This window comes from Erigeron canadensis, chromosome 7 (assembly GCF_010389155.1).
Source record: "Erigeron canadensis isolate Cc75 chromosome 7, C_canadensis_v1, whole genome shotgun sequence".
Taxonomy (NCBI): domain Eukaryota; kingdom Viridiplantae; phylum Streptophyta; class Magnoliopsida; order Asterales; family Asteraceae; genus Erigeron; species Erigeron canadensis.
The window spans coordinates 4,925,003-4,946,980 of record NC_057767.1 but is presented as its reverse complement, the minus strand read 5'-3'; the positions used below and the strand labels follow the sequence as shown (position 1 = coordinate 4,946,980).

The 21,978-nt window shown below is 33.4% G+C and overlaps 3 protein-coding genes across 7 annotated transcripts; all 3 read left to right on the top strand.

The window, feature by feature from the left end:
* Positions 1-393: 393 nt before the first annotated feature.
* LOC122606507 (probable receptor-like protein kinase At5g38990) lies at positions 394-2,541 on the top strand. 2 transcript variants are annotated; one of them, XM_043779369.1, is made up of 3 exons: positions 394-544; positions 748-1,818; positions 2,030-2,541. In XM_043779369.1, the coding sequence occupies exons 2-3, from the start codon at positions 819-821 to the stop codon at positions 2,173-2,175; spliced, it is 1,146 nt and encodes a 381-aa protein (XP_043635304.1). In that variant the 5' UTR covers positions 394-544; positions 748-818; the 3' UTR covers positions 2,176-2,541. The 2 variants fall into 2 exon arrangements, with proteins under 2 accessions (XP_043635304.1, XP_043635303.1); XM_043779368.1 differs by having other exon boundaries at positions 394-1,818.
* A 4,573-nt stretch (positions 2,542-7,114) lies between these two features.
* LOC122606503 (protein STRUBBELIG-like) lies at positions 7,115-9,817 on the top strand. Its single transcript, XM_043779363.1, has 2 exons — positions 7,115-8,245; positions 8,852-9,817. Exons 1-2 carry the CDS (start codon positions 7,132-7,134, stop codon positions 9,784-9,786), a joined length of 2,049 nt encoding a protein of 682 aa, XP_043635298.1. The 5' UTR covers positions 7,115-7,131; the 3' UTR covers positions 9,787-9,817.
* Positions 9,818-13,659: 3,842 nt separating this feature from the next.
* Positions 13,660-21,773, top strand: LOC122606502 (G-type lectin S-receptor-like serine/threonine-protein kinase At1g11330). Of its 4 annotated transcripts, none has more exons than XM_043779360.1 (9): positions 13,660-13,955; positions 14,375-15,494; positions 15,889-16,007; positions 16,100-16,310; positions 16,775-17,006; positions 17,468-17,618; positions 19,438-19,779; positions 20,250-20,306; positions 21,246-21,773. In XM_043779360.1, exons 2-9 carry the CDS (start codon positions 14,432-14,434, stop codon positions 21,315-21,317), a joined length of 2,247 nt encoding a protein of 748 aa, XP_043635295.1. In that variant the 5' UTR covers positions 13,660-13,955; positions 14,375-14,431; the 3' UTR covers positions 21,318-21,773. The 4 variants fall into 4 exon arrangements, with proteins under 4 accessions (XP_043635295.1, XP_043635294.1, XP_043635293.1 ...); XM_043779359.1 differs by lacking the exon at positions 21,246-21,773 and adding an exon at positions 20,708-21,045 and having other exon boundaries at positions 13,660-13,903; XM_043779358.1 differs by lacking the exon at positions 21,246-21,773 and adding an exon at positions 20,708-21,045.
* The last annotated feature ends 205 nt before the right edge of the window (positions 21,774-21,978 follow it).

Here is a 21,978-nt window from a genome sequence, read left to right as displayed (position 1 = left end):
AATTTATCATCAATAGGTATTCTTTTACTTCAAGATCATCATCGCCATCAACTCACTGCATCAACCAACCCTATTTTCAGTAGCAGCCCAACAAATTTTCGAGTCAACCCTTAAAACCCGAGCCCGACCCGGTAAAACCCGGGCCCGAGCCGACCCGCCTGGGAGGTTTACGGGCCGGGTCACGGTTCCAATTTACATGCAATCACAGGTCAGGGGTCATGCCGGTTCGGTCCGGGTCGGGCCGGGTTTTGACCCGTGCACATCCCTACCCAATCGTCTAGAAAAACCCCACGAAATTTCAACCGTGGTTTGAGTTCTAAACCAAGATGTCTTGGCATTTTCTGCGAGTCATTGGCAATAATTCTTTTTATACATTATACTTTTACACTTGTAAAGAAAATTCAACGCTAAGACTCACACCCCACACTAATATCCTATCACATGTATGCTTTTCATCATTCCATTGACCGTAAATATATTTGATCTTTCTTCTTTTCGCATTTCATTCTTGTATGTGTTTTCTACACTAAAAAGATTGAATATTGTAAGTTACTAAGTTGTATCATTTTGGTAAATAATCAGTAATATTAGTATAAATATAATATTAAATTGGTTATTATCATATTCAGATTTGTAGTTTAATTTTGTTCCTACAGCAAGTATTGAAATCTTGATTAAAAGTTGTGTGAAAAGTTTATGAATTCTTTAATTACTAATTATAGAGGGCTCCATCTACTCTATCTCCAGGAATAAATCATCCTTCCTTGATTGAATATAAGGTAAGACCTTTTGATACCGTTACGATACCCTGATCAATCATGTTTCCCGATTGTGGAAATGGAAAAGGGTCTGAAGAAGCAACCTCCACAGCTGGATTGTCACAAAGATGTTGCCAAGTCAAGTATGATGAAATTCTGTTAGCAACGTATAACTTTGACGAGTCTTTAGTAGTTGGGAAAGGGGGTTTTGGAAAAGTATACAAAGGCAAGATTAGCATAGGAACAGCCCATGTTGATGTTGCAATCAAGAGGTTGGATTTGATGTCAAATCAAGGGGCGACGGAGTTCTGGGCAGAAGTTGAAATGCTTTCCAAGCTGCGTCATGTTCATTTGGTGTCTTTAATTGGTTACTGTAATTACGAAAAAGAAATGATCCTTGTTTATGAATACATGCCTCACGGAACACTTGAAGATCATCTACATGAACTCCATACCCCTCTTTCTTGGATCGATAGACTCAAGATTTGCATAGGTGCGGCCCGTGGCTTAGACTACCTTCACACTGGTACAGGTATTGAGGTTGGTGTTATACATAGAGATGTCAAGACCTCAAATATTTTGTTACATGAAAGTTGGGCAGCCAAAATTTCGGATTTTGGGTTGGCTAGAGTAGGTCCAACGAATCAACCATCAACTTATGTCAATACATCTGTTAAAGGCAGTTTTGGGTATATTGACCCAAACTATTTTGCCACCGGAAAGTTGACGAGGAAGTCTGATGTGTATGCTTTTGGGGTGGTATTGTTTGAAGTATTGTGTCAAAAACGACCACTGGATGAGAGTTTTGAATGTGGCTTAGCCACATGGGTAAAAGAATCAATTAAAGAAGGGAGCTTAAAGCAGATAGTTTATTCGGGTATACGAAATGAGATACCTCCAAAATGTTTAAAAGAATTTGCTCGGATAGGTGAAAGATGCTTGGATAGTCATCCAAATCAGCGTCCTACCATGTCAGAGGTTGTCTTTAGTCTTGAATCTTTACTGGCTCAATCTGTATCGTCCTCGCAACAGAAAACCAGTAATTCACTGCAAACTCCAGGCAAGTATAATAATGTATTTCATTCATTTTCTTACAATATAAACAAACACTCGATTCGATCTAGGGTAGAGTTCTTCGATTTTCGTACATTTATGAATTGTGTCTGTCTTTATTGCTAGATCAATAGCTTGTCTTAGACTGATATTTTAAATAGATTACTAAACACCACGTGAGTAAATTTCCTAACTATATGGTAAAAATTTTATTGCAGGCAATCATTTGTCGTTGAAGGCTCTAAGGGCTGTCACTCGCAAACGTTTAAAAAATGGGAATGTATCAGAGCCCATGAGTTTTAGTGCGAAAGAGAAGTTTGGCCTTTTGGGAGAACGACAACGTGCTTTTGGATATGGAAAATAATCTAAAGATGTATATAAAACTGATGTAATTACATGAGGAATGTTGAAGACAATCACGATCAAAAGGATCATACATCCTTCCGGAGACACGGCTTAGCACAATGTAGTGGAGTTGGAAATTTCATTTGATGATCCAAATATAAGGCCTGTTTCTTTTTATAGTGAATATCTTCTTCTTTTTTCTTTTTTTTTTTTTTTTAAAAAAAATTTAGTTGTAATTAGCAGGTAGCTTATTCTCTAGCCATTTTTAGAAATGATATACAAATCATGCCTGTAATGGGTGTTAATAGTTAATAGTTAGTACTTTTTGCATGATATATATCGTTTCACATGTGACATATTGTTATGGAAACTAATCAAATATGCCAAGGGAAAAGTATTCGGAAATAGTCATAGCTTCTCAGTTCTCACTTCTCACATGGATATGATCAGGGCTATATCAAGCTTTTGGGTTGCTACGATTGGGCTACCTTTCGGGCCAATGATGTTCAAATGTCAATTGGGTTGTTGGGCTGCTGTAATAGAAGTTGAGCTGGTCACTTTCCAGGCCAGGTTATGCGACATTTATTTTCCATTTCCTATGCCTATAAATTATGAACTTGCGACCATTTTCACTAATGTTAAATCTTTCAAATATCAAAATTACAAGAATTGGTTCCTTCCATGTCAATTGTGTCTATAGTTCATTATATATATATATATATATATATATATATATATATATATATAGGGTAACACTCCAGTGAGAACAGTCTTAAAATAAGAACGGTGAAAACACTTAAAAAACATCATTTTGATGCATTAAAAGTTCATAAAACTAACATAGTGCTTAACTAATTATCATTATTTAAGTGTATAACACATTGGCCTGTCAAAATCTAGAAAATCATGTTTTTTGTTTTGTGCATTCATCTTGGATGCATATTCTTCAAAATAATGCATCCACCAAAAAACGTGATTTTTTCGATTTTGACGGATCAATGTGTTGTTAAACAGTTAAATAATGATAATTAGTTAAGCACTATGTTAGTTTTATGGACTTTTAATGCATCAAAATGATGTTTTTTAAGTGTTCTCACCGTTCTTATTTTAAAACTATTCTTATTTGATTGTCCCCATGTATATATATATATATATATATAGTTGCGTTATTATGAGAACCAATAAATTGTCGAGAACTGCGAGAACTAATTAAGACCATTAGATTAATTAAATCAAGGGCCAAAATGATTTGATGGCATCTGTGTAATAATTTTGAATACAAATTAATTTATTAATAAATAACAATTAATAAAGGGCATAACAGGAATATGAAATTACAAGTAATAAAACGAAAACGGAAGTACGGAACACACGTTCATTCGAAAATTATGGAACTTACATTTTAAAATTTTGTCAACTTCTTCTTATCTTAAAATTAACTAATTAATAAGGGATTTGCTAACTAGTGCCCCTAGTGCACTAGTTAAAAAGCATTTAATGAATTATTTATTGAAGTCTAACTTTCCTAAAATATAAAAATATGTATTAATTATTCAATTAAAAATAGAAATTGTTGAGTTAAACTAATACACATTAAATAAAATTTTTGATTAATAAGGAAATAACAAGTTCATTAAATTCTTCTTAACTAGTGCACTAAGGGCCCTAGTTAGCAAAACAAAAGAAAAGTATTGATATATCAAAAGGGAAGTTTTAAAATAACTTGTTAGTAGATAAGTGTATACATTATAATTATGCTAGATAATTATTTAGACAAGTGCTAAATAATTACAATACTTTGTTTTATAACAAAGTATGTAAATGACACTATTTATATATCAAAAGGGAAGTTTTAAAATAACTTATAAGTAGATAAGTGTATACATTATAATTATGCTAGATAATTATTTAGACAAGTGCTAAAACATTTCATAGAAATATGAAAGAGAATGAGAATGTAGATTACTTTCAAACTTTGAGTAACGCAAGCTAATTAAAATAAACAATATCTTATTCTAATAACTAATGAATATGAAAATAATTTGATTAATGGAGAAAAAAATTGATAACCATGTATCCATGTAGATTTATAATGCAAATAGATAAGCATAAGATTTTTATTTGACTTCGGTTTAAAACTTTCAGCCATTATGCCTAAATAAATAACAGTATATAATTCAAATAAAAATGTAAAAGCTAAAAGTAAATATAACTAGATTGAGATATTTAAGGAGTATTTTTATTTAAATTGTTTAATATTTAAATTGGTTTTACAAAATTACAATTTAACCCTATAAATATTAATAGAAAAAAAGTTCTCATAGTTCTCGACAAATATTTAGTTCTCATTTTATCTTTTTAATATATATATATATATATAGAGGAAAGTTATTTTGAGAACTTTAAAAAAAAAAAGAACTCAGGAACCAATATGAACCTCTCATTTTCTTATATTTTCTCTCTCCTCCATTAAATAAGAAAATTCACCTAAATCATTTAAAATGTTTTATCTCACAAACCGTAAATCGTTAGACGAAACAAAAAACATGGGTAGTCTTATAATTTCATCCTCTTTCATTAGAGATCCAATTCGATATAATTTTGATGACTTTTTAATTTTCATTTTTTTTCCCATCACGTTCATCCTACACATGTGTAGGTTCATCCTACACATGTGTAGGATCATTGTTTTCAGATGTAAATTAGTAAATGAACATATGTACACAACAATGAAGGTCAAGGGCGGAGCCCATCAATCTATGGCAGAGCCATGGTGGCCAAGGACGGAGCCCGTCAGTCCATGGCGGAGCCATAGCGGCTAAGGGCGGAGCCCATTAGGTAGATCACCCCTCACTGGTCACCCCCTATGACCTATCACCCAATGACCTATCACCCCCACTAGCTTTGGTTTATGAATATCCTTAAGGGCGAAGCCCGTTCCGAATCATAATTTTTGTTCAACCTACACATGTGTAAGTTCAACCTACCCATGTGTAAGTTATGTGTAACTACAAAAAAAAAACGAAAATTAAAAAGTCGTCAAAAGTATACCGAATTGGATCTCTAATGAAAGAGGACGAAATTTTAAGACTACCCATGCTTTTTGTTTCGTCTAACGATTTACGGTTTGTGAGTTAGAATATTTTGAATGATTTGGGTGAATTTTATTATTTAATTGAAGAGAGAGAAAGAGGGAAAGAATGTGTGATCCAGATTGGTCCTGAGTTCTTTTTTTTTTAAGAGTTGTCAAAATAACTCACCCCTATATAGATATATATATAGTTATAATATAATTCAGGGATTTTCTTGTTTTATCTTAAATTTCTTGTTTTTGACCCGTAGATATTTGAATATTTTGCTAACCGTAGTATCATATGAAGCATTACTTAACGGTTGGCACAAGCAATATGGGTTGGTTTTGGTGTTGAAGCCTTTTTTATGTGGATGTGCATTTGTATGTTTTATTAATTATAGTTCAGTTAGTTTTATGACTCCCATATTTTATCTCCAAATGTAGTTATTAAAATATGTTTCTTTTCATAATGTTTTGGCGAGAAATATTCATTTGAAAATTAAAATTTTCGTAAAAATTAAAAAATTGATCAAAATACACTATGATTTGAATAACGTGTTTTCTAAAAACACATTGTGTTAAGTTGCAAATCACAGTGTGTTTTTGATAGCGCGTGAAAACTAAAAAACTGGAAACACACTGTGATTTGAAACTTAACATAATGTATTTTTAGAAAACACATTATGTTAAGTTTAGTTCACAGTGTGTTTGGCCAGTTTTCTGGTTTTCACGGAAATTTTAGTTTTCAATTGATCACAACTCTCGGATTGTAATAGATATAAGTAATAACATTTAGGTGACGTTTGTTTGGGACTTAATATATTAAGTCATGACTTAATCAAAAATACTTAATCCATTAAGTCATCAAACGTGTTTGTTTTGTTGACTTAATAAAAAAAAATTAACTATATTGACTTAATCCATACAGATATTATTTATCCATTCAGTCATTTAATCAATTCAGTCACTTAATGGTTAAAAAAACAAACAGGCCGTTTACTTATTTTTGAAACATCATATTTCTATCATGGGTTCTAAATTTCTTTAGTAGAATTTCTTGTATGTAGTAGAATTTCTTGTATGTCTCCTAAAGCTAGTATATATCTATACTCTCTTATAAAGCATTTTGAAATTTTATTTTTGGTATGTCATAAAAAATTAAGCATACTTTTTTTTTTCTTCCAAAAAACCCCTTTCACTATATATATGGTTCTCAAAATGGTCCTTCGTACACTACAACACTGAATTACCGTATCTACCCTTATAACAAATTGTCACTTCTAAAACAAAATTCCGCCGCAACGTGCGGGTATTATACTCGTAAATATATATATAAACAAAAGGGTTATGAAAGAGTTGAAATATTTAGTTTTTCGACCAAGTAATATATAAATATGAAATTAAAATCAAAGTTTATAAGAGAAAAAAAGGTTAGTAAAAATGCGATTAGCGATATTGAAGTCATTTAATAATTTATAATTTATTCGTGTACATAGCGATTCTTTTCTTTTCTTTGAGCAAATCAATTCCATCATCAAAAACCATAAAAATATTTCAATTTCATATACAAGTGGTTTGAAAAAGGTATACAGTATTACGCGGATTTTTTTTGGAATTTTAGTTCTAAAAGAAGTGTATGGAGGCCCCAATACATCAATAGATGTTTTTTTTTTTTTTTAATAATTGGACAGATATGCATATTTCCCAATACTGTATACAATTTCTAGGAAAGAGACGATTTAATTAGACAACAGTAAGTAGACAATTAATTATATGGAAAAATCGAAGGGGTCCATCTATATTAATTTCCAGGAAGACGATTTTCACCTTTTATTATGTAAGAAGACCATATCTGTTTAAATATGGTGACCCCTTTATTCAACATAGTCCATTTCATCAATTATGTCTTTTCACAGTGGCAATGGCAAAAGGTCTGAACCATCCACCTCCACCGTTCAAGTGTCACATACGTGTCATAAATTCGAATTTGGTGAAATTCTATTAGCAACTGAAAGATTTAGTGAATCATTAGTAATTGGGAGAGGGGGCTTCGGTAAAGTATACAAAGGCAATGTTATCATTGGAACTACTCATCATGTTGTTGCAATTAAAAGGTTGGATTTGATGTCTAATCAAGGGGCGATAGAGTTTTGGGCGGAAATTGAAATGCTTTCGAAGTTGAGGCATGCTCATTTGGTGTCTTTAATTGGTTATTGTAACCATGATAATGAGATGATCCTTGTATATGAATACATGCCCCGTGGAACACTTGAAGATCACCTCCATAAACACCATTCTCTATCTTGGGCTCAGCGGCTCAAGATTTGCATTGGTGCGGCTCGTGGGTTAGACTACCTTCACACAGGTACAGGTCTTGAGTTTGGTGTCATACATAGAGATGTTAAAAGCTCAAATATTTTGTTACATGAAAGTTGGGGGGCCAAAATTTCTGACTTTGGGTTGGCTAGAATAGGACCAACAAATCAGCCATCTACTTATGTCAACACGCTTGTTAAAGGCACTTTTGGGTATATTGATCCAAACTATTTCGCCACTGGAAAGCTAACAAGAAAGTCTGATGTGTATGCTTTTGGGGTGGTCTTGTTTGAAGTATTGTGTCAAAAGCGACCATTGGATAAGAGTTTTGAATGTGGCATAGTTACATGGATACAAGAATCAATTAAAGAAGGCAAATTGAAGCAAATCGTCTATTCAGGTATAAGGGATGAGATATCGACGAAATGTTTAAAAGGGTTTGTTCGAATAGCTCAAAGATGCTTGGATAACAATCCAAAATATCGCCCTACCATGACTGAGATTGTCTTTAGCCTTGAAACTCTAATGGCTAAATTTGTTTTTCCCTTACAACAAAAAGCCAATAATCGGTTGCAGGCTCCAGGCAAGACGATATTTGGAAGAGTATTTGATGTGTTTCCTTCTAACACTCCTGGTGAAGACAAGCCCATGGGTGAAGGATCTAGCTACCCTAGTGAAGACTCCTCTCGTAAACACTTAGGTATGTCAACCTACCTATTTATGTTTGCAAATTTTTTTAATATATTAGTCCATAGTTACACGTACGCATATTTATTGACTTAACTTTTGGATCCTTAATAACTTGAGAGTTTTTGTCCAAATTAGGCAATTAGCATAGTGAATTTATTGACCAAATTTGTAAAGTTCAAAAATATTTATCATTGTCGTTACTTATATTTTAAAGGGAAATGCTAAATATTTAACGTGCATTAAACAACTTGTACTTTACATATTAAAAGTCCATCCCTGATTTTCATGGTAAATGTACAAATAATGTATGCACTTTAAACACAGCCCTAAGGGCTGTATTTAGCAAACCCTTATTTTAAATGACTAAGTTATCCTTTTTTAATACTTATATAATTTTATTTGTGTTAAACAATAGTTGATGAAAGTTATATGAATCAATTGTGTTTTAGACGTGTTTTTTAATTATATAAATTTTATCAAGTTTTATATAACACAAAATTTTTTTATTTAAAGTCAAAGTTTAAAAATAAAAGCTTTGAATATTCAAAGTATTACAGCTTAATGATGTAGTTTAAAATGTTTTTTGTTATGATCTTAAGATATCTAAATCTATCAGGGACCGAGACTTTTAGTACGTTGATCACGGCGAAGGAGCTTGCGTTTTTGAAGTACCACAACCCGCTTTTCGGGATCGAAAGGATCGGAAAAGGTGAAAGTGGAGGGCTATTTAAAACCGATATTATTATGGGGGGAAAGGTTCAAAGCATCACGATCAAAAGGATCATAGACAAGACAAAGGGCTCAGAATTATTGAACCAAAAGATAATTCAAATGAAGTCGGAAATCCAGACGGTTTGTCTAATCCGTCATCGGAACATCCTACCATTACTTGCTCACGTGTCTCGACCAAATTGTCATTACCTCATTTACAAGTTTATGAAAAACGGAAGCTTGCAAGACATTTTGCGACAAGTTCAAGATGGTAGACGAGAACTAGACTGGATTGCGAGACACAAGATTGCAATGGGGATTGCAAACGGGCTTGAGTATCTCCACTTGGATGTCACTCCTAGTATAGTCCATCGAAACATAAAGCCCTCAAACGTGCTCCTTGATGATGAAATGGAGGCCCATATTGCTGATTTTGGGCTAGCAAAATCAATCCAAGAAACTGACATCCATATGACAAATTCTAATATTGTTGCGGGTACATTAGGGTACATTGCACCCGAGTGTCATCAAACCATGAAATATACAGATAAATGTGACATCTATAGTTTCGGTGTGGTACTCGGTGTGTTGGTTGTAGGAAGACTTCCTTCCGATGACTTCTTTCAACAAACTTCACAACTAAGTATGGTGAATTGGATGAGAAACATTTTGACTTTGGATGACCTGCGAGAAGCAATTGATCCAAACCTTTTAGGAAACGGGTACGTGGAACAAATGTTTTGTGTTCTTAAAATTGCTTGTTTTTGTACACTTGATGATCCATATAAGAGACCAAATAGTAAGGATTGTAGGATTATGTTGGCTCAAATCCCGCACTGAATAAATGCATAAAAAAGGCAATTTTTTGTGACTTAATTTTATAAAATTATGTATTATGTTAGATGTTTGGACTGCGAGCATGCGTTCAGGAAAAAATAAATACTGATTAGCTTAAATCAAATGTTTTGTAATTTTTTATAACTAAAAATTAGCTTAATGTATATCGGCCAACAAATTAACAGTTTCTCAAATTCTTTCAAAAATGTCAATTTTTAAATGAACATAAGGTGTGTTTGATTAAGGGGCATGAAAATAAAATAAGAAATATGAATGAAAGTGACATGTATTATTTAGATTTAATATGGGAATGAAATTGAAAATCACATTCGTTAAATTGATAAATTCAATATTCATTCTCATATATATTTTTTTTATTGTATCATAGTCATACACATACCTATTGTAAAACTCGATTACAAACCAAACGTACGCATCCTTAATTGAAAAGGATGAACATTTTTTGATAGCTTGAATTCAAGCTTAAATGTTGAATTCTCATAAATTATGCTAATTTTGCTTACCATCATCTCTTTTGATTTATTCCCTCTTGTGCTATTTCGATTGCCTACCTTAATATTTATGTTTGTTTTCGAATCGATATCCAATTTAACAAAAAGACATTTAATTACCATTTGTTGAGACAAATGGTGGCTATAAATACAGAATTAGATACCATCAGAGGAGAAAAGTCGTGAAAATGTTTGTTGTTGTATGTATGAAAAATAAGTTAGAGTAAACATAATATTGACGACGAAGGGGTTAAACCCATTCGTAATAAAAAAAAAAGTGATCAAGAAATATAACATAATATTTAGAACAGAGAGACTTTCTATGCATCTGAAAAAACTTCAAATGAATTTGTAACAAAAGAATTGAAATTGCATTTGGGAGTCAAGTGTGTTTGACAAGTTGGCAAGAATGACAAACCACATTTAACTTCCGGCCACTTAGTACAACAAATTAAGTTGAGGGAAATTAAAGTTTGCAAAATGTGGTCGCCTATGTGACAAAGACGCGGGTGCCGGAAAGAGGATGGTAACAGGCCACAACAAAGGGCCGGTGCGCTCACACCCTTTACAATAGGAAAGTGATATTTGTATCACATTAATTGATTAGTTTATCACAACTACGCATTAACTGTTTGTATAGTATGTTGTAATACTTGTACTGTGTGATAAATATAACAAAACCATGTTTTTGTTAATCGTCTCAATTTCATTTTTGTGGTTCTTTTCTCGTTGTAATAAGTGTCGTTATGGCGTAGTCCTTTTATTTGTTGTACACTTTTATTGCATATCTTACCAAAGTCATATATTAATTTAATATTTTGCCGGTAAAAAAAAAAACTTGATAAAAAAGAAAAATAAAATTACAAGTATTATTTTGAGTGACATTATAATATATTGTAATCTCATTATTGGCGACGCCAATGAACAGTGCCACGTGACGTGGCGCTGTTCTATTGGTCTCGCCTGTATCCCGCATTTTTCCCAGATTTTGTCATATCAGATTCCGTTAAGGTTATTTTTTGTTCGGTTTTTCTTGGTTTTCTACATAGTTTTTTTTTTGCTTTTGTGTTTTCTTTCTATTGGTCCACCTATACCCCGCGTTTTTTCGGATTTTGCTATATCGGATCCCGTTGAGGTTATTTTTCTTTCGGTTTTTGTTGGTTTATTACATAGTTTTTTGCTTTTGTGTTTTCTTTCTATTGGTTCATCGTATACCCCCCATCACTATTTAGATTTTGCCATTTTGGATCCCGTTTGGGGTTTTTTTCTTGGTGTTCATCATAGTTTTTTGGCTTTTGTGTTCTGAATTAATATATTAGAAACTTTTACACAATATTTAATTTTTTCTTTATTATTTCTATTTTCGTTATTTATCTTTTGGTTTTCCTTGGTTTTTTGATACATTTTTTTTGCTTATATGATCTATTTTATTGATTCATCATATACCCCGCATCACTATTTAGATTCTGACATTACGGATCCCATTTTGAGTTTTTTTTTTTTTGGCATGGTTATCAATAGTCACCATGCTTATTAAAACTTTACACGTCGCATCGGTTATAAAGTGACACATCGCACGTTTCCTATAGTTTGGATTTTGCCACATTGCATCCTGTTCGGATTTTGTCACGTCTTTTTCTTTTTTAGTTTTGTTTTTCCTTTTCGGATTTTTTATTACGGGTTACTTCTTTTGTTTTTTTCACACTTTTTTATTGTCATTCAACCTTATTGTGATACACCCCTTACCACTACTTGCATTTTGCTATATCGCATCCACCTGATATCTGAATTAATATATTAATATTTTTGTCATATCACATCCAGTTCAGGTTTCTACTACGGGTTACGTTTTGTTTTCTTGCATACTTTTAAACAAACATATTAACGGCAAAATTATTTTTATTAAGCTGTCGAAAATTCACGGCATATATACTAAAATAACGAACCGTTTTAACAAAGGAATTGAGACCCCGCAGCGGGGTCCAAAATTTTCTAGTTTATAACAATTGAAGACTTTTTTTAAGAATAGTAACTTTTTGACTTTTTTCATTTCTGTCACAAAACTTTTATTTTTTTTGTTTTTGTCACATTATTTTATTTTTTATACTTTTCGCACGAAAGTTTGTTTTAGTTAGTTTTTAAACTTTCATTTTTCTAACTTTTACCACAAAAGTTTCGTTATCCTTACTTTCTATTCGTCCTTATACTTTTTGCCACATAACTTTCATTCTTTTACCTTTCGCACGAAAGTTTGGTTTTATTTACTTTTTGTACTTTTTATGTTTCTAACTTTTGCCATAAAAGTTTCATTATCTTACTTTTCACCATATAACTTTGTCTTTTTTTTTTTTTACTTTTGTAAACCATTAACTTTTTGGCTCTTTCTATTTTTGCCACGAAACATTTTTAACCTTTTTAATAATTCTCACTTAACTTTAATTCTTTTACTTTTAGCACGAAAATTTTGTTTTATTTAGTTTTTAAATTTTCAACTTTCTAATATTTACCACGAAAGTTTCATTCTCTTTATTTTTTATCACATAAATTTACTTAAGTTTTCCCCCTTTTACTTTTTGCCACATCGCTTTCGTTTCTTTTACTTTTCGCACGAAAGTTTTGTTTTATTTACTTTTTATACTTTTATTTTTTTAATTTTTGCCACGAAAATTTCATTATCTTACTTTTTACCACATAACTTTTTTTTTTTACTTTTGTCAACTACACGAAACTTTTAACCTTTTCACTTTTTGTCACATAACTTTATTTCTTTTACTTTTGGCACGAAAGTTTTGTTTTACTTAGCTTTAAAACTTTCATTTTTCTAACTTTTGCCACGAAAGTTTCATTTTTTTTACTGCATAATTTTACTAAAGTTTTCGTCCTTTTACTTTTTTTCCACATCACTTTCGCTTATTTTACTTTCCACACAAAGGTTTGGTTTTATTTACTTTTTAAACTTTTATTTTTCTAACTTTTGCCACGAAAATTTCATTATCTTACTTTTCACCACTTAACTTTTGTTTTTTTTACCTTTTGTCAACTACACAAAACTTTTGACCTTTTATTTTTTGTCACATAACTTTATTTTTTTTGAGTGATAGTTTTGTTTTATTTAGTTTTTAAATTTTCATTTTTCTAACTTTTGTCACAAAAGTTTTATTCTCTTTATTTTTTATCACATAAATTCTTTAATAACCATGAGTTATAAATTTTACGTTATCTTTTCCAGGCCAACGCCCGGTTATAAATACTAGTTTGTAAAAAAGAAAAGAAAGAAAATGCTAAATCTTCCCTTGACAAATTTACCCTTTTAAAAGTCAAAGCAAAATATCGAAACTTTTTACGGAACATGACACACCACTTATCACTTATCTCCCCATCAACACAATCACCCACACAGCCACACTCTGCTTTCAATTATTCCGGTGACTGTAAATCTTTTTGACTCACCCAGTTCGCCGGCTTTGAGCCCGTTCTTCCGGCGAAGTCTTCACCTAGTTGACTGTTTGACCGGTTTGATCCCGGTTAAACGGCACCCAATTCGCCCATTCACTTCAGCTAAAACAATGCTTACAAGTTACAAGAGCAGCACAAAAGCCCAGCAATACGTAAGCATAGTTAGACTTGAAGATGGACTAAAGTTAGTTTGCTAAATACTCGGTAATATTACTAATAATATAATATAAACTTCATTTTATCATATCAGGGGCAAGATTAGGAATGACAATTAGTGGTTACCACATGTCACCTTCTTAATGTTTTAGGAGGATTTTTAGGCTATTCGGATTTATCATTTTCCTTTATCATATTGTGATTATGATCAAAATTTATCTCAATAGTTTATATATTTTTAGTTAAATTGATGTTAAAATGAACTTTAGATGAATTTGATAATTTGTAATTAATTATATTCATTCTGCTTGTAGACTTTTGGACCATATCTATCTTCAACTGCATATATGATGTAATTCAGATGAAATCATTTTACATCTTAAAAAAACAAACAACACCTAAATCTTGGTCATGTTTTGTTGTTTGAGCTATTGTTTACTAATGGAGGGGTCCATCTCTATTTTCAGGAATGTCTCTAGTTAAATAAGGTAATTAAGGCGTTTCGATATCTCGAGTCCTTAATCATGCTTCATGACAGTGGAAATCGAAATGGGTCTGAAACATCTACCTCCACAGCTGGATTGTCACAGAGTTGTTGTCGATTCGAGTTTGATGAAATTCTGTTAGCAACAGATAATTTTAATGAGTCATTAGTGGTGGGGGAAGGGGGTTTTGGGAAAGTATACAAAGGCAATATTAGCATAGGAACGACCCGTGTTGATGTTGCAATCAAAAGGTTGGATTTGATGTCAAATCAAGGGGAGATGGAGTTTTGGGCGGAAGTTGAAATGCTTTCCAAGTTGCGTCATGCTCATTTGGTGTCTTTAATTGGTTACTCGAATTATGAAAATGAAATGATCCTTGTGTATGAATACATGCCCAACGGAACACTTGAGGATCATCTACATAAATTCCATATCCATCTTTCTTGGCTTGAGCGACTCAAGATTTGCATTGGTGCGGCCCGTGGTTTAGACTATCTTCACACTGGTACAGGTATTGAGTTCGGTGTTATACATAGAGATGTCAAGAGCTCAAATATTTTGTTACATGAAAGTTGGGCGGCAAAAATTTCGGATTTTGGGTTAGCTAGAATAGGTCCAACAAACCAACCATCAACTTATGTCAACACACTAGTTAAAGGCACTTTTGGGTATATTGATCCAAACTATTTTGCCACCGGAAAGTTGACAAGAAAGTCTGATGTGTATGCTTTTGGGGTGGTATTGTTTGAAGTGTTGTGTCAAAAGAGACCATTGGATAAGACTTTTGAATATGGTCTAGCAACATGGATACAAGATTCAATTAAAGAAGGGAACTTAAAGCAAATAGTTTATTCGGGTATACGTAGGGAGATATCTCCAAAATGTTTAAAAGGGTTTGCTCGGATAGCCGAAAGATGCTTGGATAATCATCCAAATCGACGTCCTACCATGACTGAGGTTGTTTTTAATCTTGAATCTCTACTGGCTCAATCCGTGTTATCCTTGCAACAGAAAACCAATAATTGGTTGCAAACACCAGGCAAGATGATATTTGGAAGAATATTTGATGTGTTTTCCTTTAGGGCCCCTGTTGAAAACTCAGGTATTCCAGTCCCCCCATTTATGTGTGCAGATTCTTTTTAATTGGCTAGTCCATAAATAGACCTACAAATACAGATGATTTGGACCGGTACAACGGGTCATCAGGTCACTGGGGACTGGTGGCAAGAATCAAATATATATAAAATGATTTTAACCGGTACAACAGGTCATTAGGTCACACATGTATGTATGATCTGTGTATAAAATTTAAAAGTTTGGGGGGGATATAAGGCAATAAAAGAGTTTATGGTGCAACTGCGTGCAATGAGAAAAGTACACTGGTGCACCATTGATTATCCCCTTTTTAAATCGTTTCTCGTGGCATAGTCCAATAACTAAACAGAAGTTAGAATAAATGCAAGTTTTAGTCACTAACATGCTTCACTGATTTGTAGAGTTTTTGGGAATTGATGCTAAACCATACACCTTTAGTTATAGAGAGCTCAGAGATGCAACAGGTAATTTTAGTACTGCAAATAAGCTTGGCGAGGGAGGTTTTGGACCTGTTTATAAGGTAGTTTATGCATTATATCAAGAATACATATTTGCTTCATCCAGTCAGAGTCAAAGTATTAAACCTCCTAAATTCTCTCGGATGGTGAACAGGGTGCACTAAATGATGGGAGACTAATAGCTGTTAAGCAGCTCTCCGTTGCTTCCCACCAGGGAAAGAGTCAGTTTGAGGCTGAAATTGCAACCTTATCTGTTGTCCAACATCGTAACCTTGTGAAGTTGTACGGATGCTGCATTCATGGAGTGAACCGGCTTCTTGTGTACGAGTATCTCGAGAACAAGAGTCTTGATCAAGCATTATTTGGTGAGAAGTAGCATATTGCATTATAAAAATTGCAACGTGGGCGGGTTGGGCAATAGGCCACAATGGGTTAGGCTGGCCTGCAAACTTTTTTATTTATGCATTATCAAAATATTATATATATTTGATGTGATAGGTATGATTAGAAACTATATTATCTAAGCATTTTTTGCAATAAAGAAATGTAGGAGGTTTTATGCATTTAATTACATGTCAGGTGACCTTTGAGCAGTTTGACCCATTTGGTCCATTTCGGTTTTGTTATATGTTTTGACCGTTCCCATTTGACCCGTTTAAGTTTAATTTTTAGCGTTAACCATTTTACCTATTGAATATAAAACCCAATTGACCCATTGGTATCTAATTGGTCGACAATGCCATCTCTACATAGTCCCTTCATAAGTACGGTTTAAAAATGAACTAGTATAGTATAATACTAATCCCAAAATATGGGTTTATGTGTGCAGGAAAATATAGCTTGTCTCTTAGTTGGTACACCCGCTTTGAAATATGCCTCGGGGTAGCACGTGGTCTTGTACATCTGCATGAGGAATCTCGAACTTCGATTATACACCGAGATGTTAAAGCTAGCAACGTTCTACTTGATTCTCATATGATCCCCAAGATCTCAGATTTTGGTTTGGCCAGACTTCACGATGACAACCAAACACACATGAGTACACGCGTTGCTGGCACAATGTAAGAAAAACTCTGTATTACTTCTAATCGTGAAAAGCCTAGAGTACTATATAACATTAGTAGTGGAACTTTGAGCCCATTAACATATTAATGGGTTGATCTATGTTATATTAAATCTTAAATGGTTCAAGTATACTTTTTAGCTGAAACAAAGATAGTTCGAACCAAGTTTATTTTCAAATGCATATAACCTCTTAAATTGTTATCTATAAATTTTTAATCTTGTAACTATATAGTTTATTAAGTCATATATATCTCTTTAACTAACTATTAAAAAGGACAAGATATGTCTTCATGTCTACCCGAGCTGACCCATTTCATCCAGAATTGCATGCTACCGCTTTTGACCCATTACCATAATCGGTTGGCCAGCCCATTTTTCAATCCCTCTATGACAGTTTTGAACTAATTCTGATTTGAGTAATAACAAGTTGACATGGTGTTAATGATACACTATATAGTGGGTATCTCGCACCAGAATACGCAATGCGTGGACACCTTACAAAAAAGGCTGATGTATTCAGCTTTGGAGTTGTAGCTTTAGAGATTATCAGTGGAAGGCCTAATTCTGATTCAACTTTAAAAGATGAGAAAGTATATCTTCTGGAATGGGTATGCTTCATTTTCTTCTGTATATGTATTTTCCTTATCATCTTTAATAAATAAATAAATTTTTGAGTAAACGGCCTAAATCGTCCTTGTGGTTTACCCTAATAATCAAGTTTCATCCTTAACTATCTGAAATGACACTGGAAGTCCTTTTGGGAGGATAAGGATCAAGTTATGTCCTTTATGCAAACGGACGTTTTCTCTCATCCGTTAACTTTCTCACGTGTTTTCCACGTGAGGGTATTTGTGTCTTTTCCACCTATAAAGGACCATTGATGATAATTATTTTTTATTTCTATCTTCCATCTTCTATCTTGTATACCAAAACCCAGATAAATAATTTTTTTACTTTTTATCTTTCTAGAAACAAAATTATCATAAAATATACTATCATATTGATTTTCTTATTATACTTATGGAATCATATTATCATCTCACAAAAAAAAAATCGACATTTACCTTTGAAAAAACACACACCCATGATCAGATTTCTATCTCATAAGACACAAATCAACATCTACCTTTGAATCACATATATGATTTTATTCTTTTAGAAGAAAAAAGATGTAATCAGGTTTAATTACCCCTTTCAATTCTTAACTGCCTTCTTAGCTTCTTTCATGGAAATTAACAAACACCTGGATAGCAAATCAATATTTACCAAGTAAGAGTCATGATTATAGACATATATATATATATATATATATATATATATATATCATATAACATTCCCAAAGTTTGAAAGGAGAATATATATATACGCATATCTATATATATATCATATATATTGTTTACTTTCCAGAAGTTCGCACATACATATGAGATAGATCGGATTGGCCAAACAGTTGCCGGAAATAGGGCTGGGCTAGGTTGGTCGGAATCTGGCCGGATTTAGGGTTTTTGGCCGGAATCACGATTTAAGGTTTCTGGGCTGGCTGAAGTTCTTCGTTTCATTATCGATGATATCGGATCAGAATCATGGGGTTTAGGTCCATGGGCAAACGGCAGTGATCTGATGACAGTGGTCGACGGTGGCTGGTGTGAGCAATGACGTTCCGGCGACTGTTTGGATTTATTCTGAACTTCTATAATCCACCACCACCGTTGACTGTCCTTTCTTTCTTTTGGTCGGATTTTGAGTTCCTTGTTTTGGTTTGATCGACCGTATGTTGGCCGGGAAATAACCACAAAGTGGCCTGTGGTGGTGTATTGAATTACAATTTTTTTTACTATCAAGTTAAAGATACTGATGTATTGTTGGTGTCATATATATGTATATTAAATTAAATATGTAATATATATATGTGTTTGTTTTGGTGGTGGTTAGGGATAATTGGTGGTGTTTTGGTGGTGGTTAGGGATAATTGGTGGTGGTTGGAAGAGGTTATGTATGTTTGTATGTATGAAGAAGAAGAAGAAAGAGAAACAAAAAGCTGGAATTTTTTTTTTTTAATCACTAATGGTCCTTTATAGGTGTCAAAAGACATAAATGAGCTCACGGGGAAATCACGTGAGAGAGTTAACGGATGGGAGAAAATGTCTGTTTGCATAAAGGACATAACTTGATCCTTATCCTTCCCAAAAGGACTACCAGTGTCATTTCAAATAGTTAAGGATGAAACGTGATTATTAGGGTAAACCACAAGGACGATTTAGGCCGTTTATTCTAAATTTTTTTCTTAAAAAGTTCATAAAAGGAGTCATAATATGTTGATTGGTTAACCTAACCCATTCTATCCTATTGTCTAACCCGCCTTTTTATTAATTGTGAAAGGCACAATTCCATCTATCTGATATTCTAATTCATTTGACATGCTTCTAGGCATGGAACTTGCATGAAGCTGGTACCGAACTTGAGTTAGTGGACAAAAAGCTGTCTGAATATGATGAAAATGAAGTAAGAAGAGTGTTGAAAGTAGCCCTCTTATGCACCCAAACCTCACCAACGCAACGTCCATCAATGTCACAAGTAGTGGCAATCCTTTCAGGAGACATAGAAGCTACTGGCGTTATTACTCGGCCCGAGTACCTTGTAGATACATTTCTGGATGACAGTGTCGTAGATTCGCGATCAACTAGTTTCCAATCAAGTGCCCCTACTTTCGAGAAAAGAAATAAATCGGCTAACACAAGTTATCAAGGGACATCTACCTCCGATAACAATGTCAGTGTCAGAATCCATCATACTTTTTCCTGTTTAATTTTTGAACTTACTAATTCATCACCTATTTCTTGAAGGGTTCATAACTTCATATATTAGACAATTTTTTAGTTCCTAAACTGTTTTCATTTCTATTAAGCCCCTAAATGACATTCAACTGGCACTAGTATTGGATTCAGTTACATATTATTTGATTTCTAAAATTATCATTAAATAGTTGAGGAAATAGTCGCGAATTTTTTCGAATGTTAGAATATTTTTACAAGGTATCAACTACCATATGGAAGAAAATATAATCTTTCTTGTTCATAAAAAAGAAATGAAATATCCCTATTTTTTTCCAAAAAAATTATATATTCCAATATAAATGGGAATTACATGATTAGCAATAATTTCACTTCATCTTAGAAGTTTATATTTTATGTGTGCTACAAGTTTAAGATGTTATGACTTTCCTTGTATATTCTTTGCAGCTTTGTCCCATCTGCATAACTGTCAAAAAGGATATGGCGTTTGGCTGTGGGCATCAGGTACATTATTGGCATATACCCTAAATAGAGGTGGCAACTTCAACCACCTTACTATTAATGGCTGATTTGGCCAGTGTTGTATCTCAAACGAGTCCAAAAGTAAAGCTAAAAGAGGGGAACGGGTCCAGCGGGTTGAAATTTGCCCAAATTGTAATTTTAATATATACTATATGACATTGAATGTTATAGTTATTTTTGTAAAATGGTGGTTTTTGTAATCATAACCAATAGAGTAATCATTTATGAACTAATTATTGAAATAAGGGTGCTATAAAAGCCCAATTTAATCTAAACCCATTACCAAACTCCCCTGACCCTCATCGTGCCATCTCTAATCTTAACTTAGCTGAATACACGTTCAGTTAAGATAACTTATTTCGTGATTCATTCTGTTTTCTCAGACATGTTGTGGATGCGGCACAGACCTTCAACTGTGCCCTATTTGCCGGAGTCACATAGAGATCAGAATCAAGCTTTATTAAACGTAATATATGTGTATATGTGACATTTATATATATATATATATATATATATATATATATATATATATTTGTCTTAATTGTGTCTAACAATACTTTATTGTTCATTGATCGAATATTTAGCGATCGGTTCAGCTAGGTACTTTTTGCTGTCCAAAAGAGTTGTATAATCTTAGGGTAAACTTTTTTTGTGATCCTACTTGTATATCGATTTAGGATGGACCAATTGCTTGAAATTCCATATTTTTTTCCAGCTCAAATGCCGAACACTCTAATGCTTCTAAATTATTGTTTTTTGCATCTTATAGATCACTAGTTTGCTTCATACTTGTTCTTTTATTATTCAATAGAATCTGATGTAAGTAGTCGCTGGAATTGGAAACTTCTTTTGACCAACATGGCCATTGTTGCTATGTACATGGCAGTGACTCACCTGAACAACATTGTCATATTTGACCAGGGCAGGCCCATCACATTACAGGCTCCACAGGTGCAGGACTGGTGGTTCTGGGGGTTCGTCATGCTATGCTGACTCAATAGAGTATGATGTGTTGAAGAATAAAGTTCAGGCTCCATCTTCCATTTGGTGTTCATTGGGCTCGTTTTAAAGCAACGGAAGCCTACCTCAAACAGGTGGTAATGGGCCGGGTGCAGAAAGAACTAGATATTAGTATATTACAGGCCGTGTACTAATAGCCAATGTGATTGCATAGAACTGAAGAAGCAATTGTCCGTCAGACTAGATGTTGTCCGTCAGACGATGGTATGCACCAAGTTCATATCTCCTGCAGGAAAATGGTGTTATAGTTGATGGACAACAAGCTTTTAGTTGTGAGTTTGTGATGAAATGGGCTGAAGTGAACAGTATTATATTCTTCCTTTCTTGCGTAGGTACCAAAGCGAGCAATTTATACTCCCTCATAACACTTATTAACTGATGAGTGATGACCATTTGTTCATTTTTGCTAATCGGGATACGATTCTGTTACAGACTGAAAGTTGTAAAAAAGTTCAGAAATATCCGTTAAGTAAAAAAAAAGTTCCCAAGGATGCCAGGAAACGTAGGACCTAGCTACCCCAAGCATGCCGTAATTCTTCCATTAGAATATAAGGACAACTTCACTAAAGTCGAAGTCATGGTTTGTGCTGGTGCGGTTCATGGAGCCTATGGTGCAGCACAATGGTGTAAATAC